Here is a 9518-nt window from a genome sequence, read left to right as displayed (position 1 = left end):
ATGTGTATGTGTGTGTTGAGCAGAATGCAACCCAGGGCTGGTACATAATTCAGATTGAGTGTGTCTGTCAAACGTTGATGAAGACTTCCAGTTGATACATGTTGGTCTGCTTGGTTGCCTATGTGCTCAAGGAATAAATTCACATTACGCCTGAGGACTGGATGCCTTTGTTTTTTTTCCATGGTTGTCTGTGCAACTTGAGGACAAACAACAAGCAAGAGACTTCCTGGATCTTTTTTTATCCTCTCACTTGCCCCACTAAAGAGCACCTGTTGCATGAGCCATCCCAACATATCTGACATATATATAATTTTTAATATGATGTACATAACTCACTGACATTAAGAAATACATTTAATTTAAAAAAAAAAAAAAAATACAGGTGTGTGTACATTACTGATGTTGTCCATATATCTCTAGGCATCTGAACATTAGACTATTAAGGCTGTAGAGACAGTAACTGAATCAAGGCTCTTGTATATTTGGGATGCACTGCCCCCTTGTGACTGTTATCCACATGGCCACAGGTGCCCTCACTGTACCATCTTGACATATAATCCCTGTGTTCAATCACAATGCCTGGGTATCATATAAAACTCAACAACAATGCAACATTCTGACACTGAAATAACAATAAATAAGATATTTACATTCTACCTTATCAGTTATGTCTCTGCATGTGGCCCTCGGTGTTTACACCTAAGTGCTCCTGTGGGACTGAGATTGCACTTCAGTGTGTATGCATTTTGCTGTGGGTGTGGCCGGCACTGGGCAAACTGGTTGTGGGTGACATGGTGAGACTAGCCTGGAAATAGCAGAAAAGTCACAGCAACAACAGTGGCAGAAAACGCTGAGACATAACACGGCAGACCTGCATGTGCAACACAAAACTTGTTCCAAAAGAAGGCGGTCAGTGTTTTTTTTTTTTCTTCTTCCTCCACACCACCTGCTTCTTAAACATCAGTTATTTTCGCCTCAGGTTAGATGTTGTTTCAAAGTAAATAACTCATCAAATGGGGTGGGAACTTGACCAAGTGAGGGGGAGGAGGGTGGGACGAACTATAAACTTGATGTCTCAGGGAGAAAAATGACAGCCTTAACTCTGTAAATGAAGAAAAAAAATGTACAAAATAAAAAAAAGACGTTGGCATGATGGGAAGAGGTCAACCACACACAAGCTGTCCACCGTCCAAAGTAGAATAAAGTGTGCCATCAAATCCTTAAGGTATCACATTACAGCACTGCCTGCACCAATGTTGTTTTGGGGATTTGCCGGTGAGGCTTTTGGCGGCTTGTTAGCGTGCTCTGCGATGCTTAAGCCGGCTCCAGAACAGCTAAGAGGCAGTCCACATAACTTTCTGCTGAAGTCATCTCTTTAGAAGGCTGTTGATAGCTTTGATTTCATCAGCAGAGAGAGGAGAAAGGCTGTAGCCTCTCAGCTCAGGTTTTCCTGGAAATAAACACAAAGACATACATCATCGTCAAGAGCGCAAAAAAAATTGTTGGAATGGGATTAGGCGGAATAAAATGACACGTATTAGGCTTAATCCTAAAACATCAGTGAGACCTGGCAGGCAGCTCCTAAACTGTTCCAGTTGTTTTCATTTATCATGATGGAGGCAATTCTCCAGAAACTGAATGAGGGATTTCCCTCTTATCTAAAGATTTTCCTGAAGAATAATTTTAACATTTCAACCCATCAAAACATGCCATGAAGAAAAATATTCCTCGAGAGTAATTGTGCTCCAATTCGCACCAATTTGAAGATTTACTTTTTAACTATAACTAAAGTAATGACAGTGTAATGGAATTGTTCTATATGTTTCATAAGAATACTTATGACTTTTAACCAAACTGTGCAGTGAATTCGATCAGAGATCTTGTTATAAAAGAAGTTTCCTGGAATGGGAAAACGCAAGATGAGCAACATATCCATACCGCTAAACAGAAAAATAAATGAAGGCAATTTAAAAACATACATTGCATCCCTATATTGTTATGCAAAATGGGTATAGGGGCAGCAAATGTGCAAAATGTGATGATACAAAAGGAACTCTGCTTCATATTCTGTGGGACAGCAGTAACATTAAATAAATATGGTTTGAAATAATGAGAGAGTCATTAGTACAAAATAACATACACATGCCATTAACACCTCAAACATGTATTCTAGGAGATCTGCACAGTTACAGTAGAATTCATCACACACAACAAATATTTTCTGGCATTCTTTATTGTTCACAAAGAAAATAATCATGGCTAACTGGATTAGTTCCAGCCACCCAGCTAGTAAAGAATGGATCAACGAAGCAGCAGAGATGGTAAATTCAGAGAAGATAGCCTTTAGTTTGCAAAATAAGTTGACTGAATTGGGTGAAGTTACTATAATGGCCGCAATTTATTCACTCATTGTTATTATTACTGTACACACTATCATCATAATTTCTTTGTTTCATTTTTGTTGTGTGTGATTGTCATTAAGACTTAACCTCTCGCTATTTTTGCTGTAGGTCAATCAAAGGGTTACAAAGTTCCTGACAGCGGGAGGTGTGATGGGTTTATATCAGAGACGACAGTTCTTAGCTGTATAACCAATAAATAATAATGTTTTGGGTCCTCCACAGTGAAATAAAAAGAAAGACCTTCAGTCTGTTTCAATCCCTGTTTATTCTTCCAAGCGTACAGCCAGCTTGATGAGAACTTACCGGAATCATATTCCACAACCTCATATATAAAAACTTCCCCAGAGGGTGGATATTAGACAACATCTAACAACACATCGGCTGCTAGGGAGAGGTCTCAAAAGCAGTTTGTGTTCTGTACCAAATGCCAAAAAAAACAAGAGAGAAGAGCTGCTCCTCCGCTCAGGGCTGCTAGAGGCTGGATGTTTCACTCACACCAGAACACATACAGCTCTTTAACAACATTAAAATGTCATTCTCGGTACATGGATTTGTTTTAAACAATGTAGAACCAAAGTTTAATTCTGTAGTCAATTCTTATTATTTCACCAGCATGTGCCACCGAAGTCACTGATTCACAAATTTTACTACAGTTTATGTCTCACTTCCCATATTTGTAAGAAGGAAAAAAGAAATGATTACTCTTTAAATTAGTATTATCATGATTGTCATTATCATTATTATGGTGAAACACTAAATTCAAGCTTTTTTAATTGGTTGTAAAGTCTATACCATATAAGCACCTGCATTTTAAACAATGAAATGTATCTCCTTGTTAGTTAGTGTGTTGCTAAGGGCAAACAAGTTGTATTACAGCCTGGATGGTTTCTGTTCATACCTTGCAGCTCTTGGAGGTGATTCACTTTTGCTTTCAGTCCTTTGCGAAGGTCGTTTATTTCCTTGTCTAGCTGTTCCTGATCTATGGATTAAAGAAAAAAAAGCTCAAAAGTGTTATAAAAGCGCGACTGTAAAAGCAATGAAAGAATTACAAAATCTGTGAAAGTTAGATATTAGGCTAACTAGGCAGCGCTTACCTCTCTGAATCATTTCTCTGGTCTTTGACTTGGGAAGTTTGATGAACATGTTTCCAAAACAAACCTTCACTTTCTCTGCAAATGGTGACAATAAAAATAACATGAAGCTGCAACAAGTATAATGTCAGTGTATAACTATGCCTAGAAGACACATTTACATCAACACACCTGGGGAACACAGGTATGTTTCAGATCAAGACACCAGGTGTATTGTTTCTACTGTGAAACACGCCTGGTCATGAAAACCGATGTGCACAAAAATGGTTTTCACAGCCTAAATGAGCCAAACGAGATGTTATTGTTATTGTTACATTATATTTTAACCAGCTGCACGGTGACATTCAGACACTCACCTGAATCTGGTATGTCGTTTCGCAGTGCGCTCAACGCCTCTCTGTTCCTATTTCTCTTTGCGTCCAAGTCGACAATCTGAACAATCAACAGAAACATGGGAAGAAGATTATATTAATCCATTAATATTCAAAATAATAAGAGCTACTGTGTTACGGCTGCTGCAATTTCAGATTCTTTGTTTATTTATTAACAGCTGAATGTAATTGCACTCCTGCAAATTTTCATCTTACAGAGTCTGGACGGGTAAGAAAAACATTAATATAGATCCACAGACCAGCAGCCATCGACTATTCACATAATTATTAAGTTTACGACAAAGAGTATCATACACAAAGTCCCTAACGTTAACCCAAATATGATGGTTAAGTTACACTGGATAGATAGATAGATAGATAGATCACAAATTCTTGTGTTACTGGAACAATAGTAGGCTACATGAAATATACATCTTAACACTAGGAGAGAGAAATAAATATCTTTAGAAAAATTAAACATAACAAGTAATGTAATAAATAAACTCGATCAATACAAAGAATATAAGGAAAAGAGAAAACCCTTGTCTACCATGTAAGAGTAATGAAAAATAAAGTATACTAAATACACTCAGTGGCAACTTAATTAGGTGCACCTGTATGATCTAATGCAATCAAATACAGCTGTTGTGCCATGAAGTTTCCTTTTCTGCTGCCTATAATGCCCAGGTTTTCTTTTTGTCACAATAACAGAGGTGTTCAGTCATTTCTATGTTTAGTATTGAGCTCATAGTTAGTGCTGCTGTTGCACTGGACTGCATTTTAGTGAGAGCTGTTTCCACTATTCTGTCCCTCCTCCTATATATATAAATAGGGAAGGACAAAAAATTAGAAACACCTCTCAATGTAATGTTGTCCAGTACAAGACCTCTGCAAACTACAACCTCAATAATAAACACAGAATTAAATTTGCACACTCTCCACAATGTCAACATAAACTGAACTTGATAAACTTAATGAAAAAGTGGAATAGATGGCAGAGCTGTTGCACTGAACTGCATTAGACTGCACAGGTGGACCTGATAAAGTGGCCACTGAGTGTATACTGTATATCTAAAGAATATCTATACACCACTTTTGCACCTATAAATAGACTATATGCATGACGAAATACATCTGCTAAATATCAGTAATACAGAATATGTGTATTTAAGACAGATGTGTACTCATAATGTGTATTTTAAAGTATAATTTCCATGTGGCAGTCGCTGAAGGCTGGGACTGCCAGGCTTGGTTCAACTATATGGAAAATATTCTGTATAATATTTTTATGGTATTTACACTTTTAAGTTTTGCAGTGTTACACTCAATGTGCGTTAAAAAAAATGTTGAAAAAACGAAAAAAGGGGGCTACTGAGCCACGAGTCAACTGGCTAACCCTAGCTAGTTAGCTTAGCCGCTAACATTAGCCAACGACCGTTAAATATTAGACAAACAGAAGGCCGCGTTAGATTCAGTTGCTGTAAAGTGTCACTAGTTTAAAAATGAAGAAGTTAACTACCTGTTGTTTATTTGTGAGAACATCCTCAGCCGCCTCTTCCACTTCTGTCAGATACTCCAAAATCCGCTTCGATGTGGCGTCCATGTTAGCTGTGTCGCTACAAAAATAAGTCCGGTCGGAAACAACTATTGGCTACAAAGGATCCGACCGGAAACAGGGGGAGGGCTGACGGTATGTAGGCTAATGAGATTCACAATTAAACGCCGATGTGAAATTCATCCCTTGCAGCTATTCTCGCCACAGCTGTCGTTTTATTTAATCTTAAAAAAAAAAAAAAAACAAAAAAAAAAACTGTTTCATAGAGCATAGTTCTTATGCTGGGAGTTGCGTGAAAACGATGACAGAAATACGAGGGGATTCAGCAGAGCTAGAGAGCCATAAATATAGAATAACATCCAAAAGCTTTCCAGGTATTCATTATTCATATCGTGCCTGAAAATTATTTATGTATGCTTGTACTATCATATATTATAAGGCAGTTTTTAGTTTTCTCGCTGGATATGCAGAATACATATATTTCAAGTGTTTATAACAATTTATGAAAATCGTCTATTAAAGGCATCAAATTCAAGTAACAGAACAAATGAAAAATGAATGTGAAATTGTTTCTTAACTCTGCATCACATAAGTAGCCTTTTTGTGAGATATCTTCTTTTAATTCTACATAAAAATGGGTAAAATCGGTGTAGCACCCTCGTGATTTCATTTATTTATTTACTGTTATACTTTACTGGGTGTCAAACATGTCGGAGCAGGCATACAATTCCCATTTTTGAATTTTTCACAACATCAACTGAGAGTGTAGCATCTTTATTGGTGTACCTATATATGAAAAACTACAAAATACAAAAACTTTTATATAAATACCCATAAATATGTTTTCTTCCTGTACAATCGAAACAGCATGTCTGATAAATACATTGGTTTACTTCATTCAAAGCTTTGAATTAAACAGACATGAGCCCAGATGTGTCTAAACACGAGAAAATCCTGATATTAAAAAGCAGAAAAAGGAGAAAAAGCAGGCAAAAAAAATAATAAAACCACATGTGAAAAATACATACATTTCCAAACCTTTTGTTAATGACCCGTCTGAATAAGAACGACTAAAAATATACATTCTCATATTTCAGTGACACTAAAATTAAATGCATTTAATATGATGGCTATGGCTATAACATACATATCATACTTAAAGTGGTCAAGTTGCTGCTACGAATGAAATTCCACCTGTTTTGACCTGTTGGGCCTGTTTCCAGGTGAGTGTTTGGATGCAGGTAAGTTGTCCATTATTGCAGTGACGGCATCCGGTTTTATCTCCTGCTCCTTGAGCTCGGCCGCTCTCCTCCGCTCAGCTCCTCCTCTCCGACACTCAGAGCCGCTCCTTTTCTCCGACCCATCTCGCTGTCTTTCTTTCCCGCCCCTTCTCTGCTCTGAGCCACTTCTTTTCCTCAAACCCGTGGATCTGGAGTCCCCGGGCCAAACGTCCCCAGCTCCCAAACAGTCCCTTCGCGCCCCGATCCCTGAGTCCCTGGCAGTGGAATGAGGTTTAGTGGTAGCACCTTGTCCAGGGTTGCGAATATTCCCCGAAGCCTGCATGCGTCTCAGGTGGCTGTTCCCCCGCACCGGGCTGCTGAACCTCTGAGCCCGGGATGCTAAGCTCTTGTCCGAGGAGTGCGCCCGAGTCTCACTGTAGCTCCTCTTGGGGAGGGACATCGGACCCCTACGCTCCAGGAGGGGACTCAGCCTCGACTGCCGCCCGTGGCTGGAGCGGCAGCATGCTGTGCTGCAGGTGGAGTAGCGTATACGGCAGAGTGTGCAGGCGCAGCTGGAGAGCTGGGCAGAGTGGCTGGCCAGGGAGGAGAGGAATGTGAGAGGGAAGGCACGCTGACACTGGAGGATGCTCTTAGGAGAGCTGAGACGGGACGAGGTGGAGGCGGGAGACCTGTGGCAGCTGGCTAGCACGTCCGACACGGAGGATTTCCCACTTTCCTCCTGGACGGTCTGGATCTGGTGCCACTCCAGCTGCAGCAGCCTCTCCAGATACCTTTCCAGAGGGCCCACGGGCCTGGGCCGAGGGGTGCCCCTGCCTTCCACGTTGTAGAAGACAGCCAGCTGACTGAGACTCCAGGAGTTAAACGGCGGAGGCAAGAAGTCTGGGAACTGAAAAGTGCTGTGGCTCTGCCCCCTGGGTCTGTGGCAAAAGGAAGGGAAGTCCTCTTGGCCGATGACCTCTGGCTGCAGGTCGAGCCGTGGAGGAACTCGGGCAGAAGGTGGCGAAGGAAGTCTCTCTGAATCCGACAAATCAGTGTCACTGTCCCCTTCTCCATAGTCGCTCGGACCTACAGCCTCCGGGTTTGGCGTCTGGCCCTCGAGCAGATCTGGACGTGAATCTGATCGACTGTAGCAGGGAAAGGCGGGGGAATGTCTCGTCCCTCTGAAACCTGCGTGCTTCTGCTCCTTGTGGTGGCAGTGATGAGCAGTCGGCTGAACCTTTGACTCCTTGTGGCGCCCTGCAGGGGATGCTGGCTTGGACTGTGAGTCTGACATTTCCTGAGCACTGGAGGGAAATATGAATATAAATGTGACCATCTCACCATGCAGGCAGCGCAAACTGGAACACAAGACACACCTTCTCCCACAATAACCTTCTCACCTGTGCTGAGAGATGCTGCATTTGGTCGAGGGGGTGTTAGGTTTGTGCTTTCTTCTATGCTGGAGCTTCTGCGATCACAAAGAAACACTCTTAAACCTGCTGATCCATCACAGCTAAATACATCTCATTATTCCTGTCAAGCACATTCATTTGAATAATTTCTCCCTTTTAAGCATTATTTGTATTATTTCACACTTACTTTCTCAGTAGCATGGACACTGTCTTGACCTGGAAATGTGTTCTGAGGCTGCAGTGACTTCCTTTGAGATTGCCTCCTACCCATTTTGTTGCTTTGAGGAAAAAAAAATAAATAAAAAGGGTGAGAGATGCAAGAACTGACCCCAAAAAAACGCTTATATGCACTTATATCATAGAATAAACAAAAAGCACAAACATCCACGGTAGCCTATAATTTCCGAATCACAGCAAAAGCGTTTTATTCTGAAATCTGTACCCAAGGTGTAAAGATGCAGGTAGGTGCACATTTCTAGATGTAGGTATTTAGATATTCACAGACCACAGCACCATCGACATTGTGAAGCCCTGAAACAACAGAGAGCGCTGCATTTCTTTGCGGCTGATATCAGGCAATTTTTAACAATAAAAAACGACAACAAATAAAAAAATATATATAGTAAAATGCACATCCTACCTGGCCACATTAGGCCTGTTGTTGCTCCACGACGCCTTCTTCCTCCATTCCCTCTCCCTGATGGAGACCCTCTCAAGGTATTGTTGTGACACCCGTTCCTGCAGGATTGTGCCCATCCCCAGATTACAGTACGCACCAATCAAATTGACGAGTGGCTGCACCGCGCAAAACACGACGCCGCGGTCATTATTTAGCTGGGAGCCAGACGTGCAAAATGTATGTTTTTCAGCGAGAATCCGTGCATTGCAGTGGGAGCCCGCACCGCCGCGCACAGCCCGGATGCCGCCCTGCAGAGAGCAATGCAAGTCAATACGGGAGCCCTGTGGATGCGATGGTCTGTCTACTGCTGGCTGCGAGCGGAATGCATGTCAGTGCGGATCATTTACAGGCAACAGATGCGCCACTCTGCTCTCCCGTTGATGATCCTTTTGTAGAGGAGAGGGATAATGTTCACACGGGGTATAGACACACATGGGTTTGTTGAAAAGTATACAAGGAATTCTCTCTCTCTCTCTCTCTCTCTCCCTCTCTCTCTCTCTCTCTCTCTCTCTCTTCCTGTCTCTCCCTGTGTGTGTATGTGTGTGTTCACCTTTAATCCCAGTGGCTGCTGTGACCAAAAACCTCACCCTTCAATTTAATTCATGTCAATCAAGCAGACTTTAAGTACTAGTCACATACTTATTTTATGTTTTCAGTTTTGATTCGGTGCTACAAGACAAACCCTGGACAGAGGAAATTTCAATTCAATTCAGTTCAATTCAATTCAATTTTATTTATTTGTATAGCCCAGAATCACAAATTAGTCCCAAAGGGCTACAGGAAAACAC

At 41.3% G+C, this 9518-nt stretch overlaps 2 protein-coding genes across 2 annotated transcripts; both read right to left on the bottom strand.

Annotated features, from left to right (window-relative positions):
• Window positions 1–860: 860 nt before the first annotated feature.
• On the bottom strand, window positions 861–5509 carry pdrg1 (p53 and DNA-damage regulated 1). Its single transcript, XM_030052696.1, has 5 exons — window positions 5384–5509; window positions 3850–3925; window positions 3497–3571; window positions 3301–3381; window positions 861–1450 (listed from the first exon to the last, which is right to left on the bottom strand). Exons 1-5 carry the CDS (start codon window positions 5465–5467, stop codon window positions 1368–1370), a joined length of 399 nt encoding a protein of 132 aa, XP_029908556.1. The 5' UTR covers window positions 5468–5509; the 3' UTR covers window positions 861–1367.
• Window positions 5510–6279: 770 nt separating this feature from the next.
• fam217bb (family with sequence similarity 217 member Bb) lies at window positions 6280–8807 on the bottom strand. Its single transcript, XM_030052466.1, has 4 exons — window positions 8692–8807; window positions 8239–8329; window positions 8040–8107; window positions 6280–7943 (listed from the first exon to the last, which is right to left on the bottom strand). The coding sequence occupies exons 1-4, from the start codon at window positions 8805–8807 to the stop codon at window positions 6596–6598; spliced, it is 1623 nt and encodes a 540-aa protein (XP_029908326.1). The 3' UTR covers window positions 6280–6595.
• Between the last annotated feature and the right edge of the window lie 711 nt (window positions 8808–9518).

This window comes from Myripristis murdjan, chromosome 5 (genome assembly GCF_902150065.1).
Source record: "Myripristis murdjan chromosome 5, fMyrMur1.1, whole genome shotgun sequence".
Lineage (NCBI taxonomy): Eukaryota > Metazoa > Chordata > Actinopteri > Holocentriformes > Holocentridae > Myripristis > Myripristis murdjan.
The sequence above is the reverse complement of the archived record's forward strand: the minus strand, read 5'-3'. Positions and strand labels throughout refer to the sequence as shown.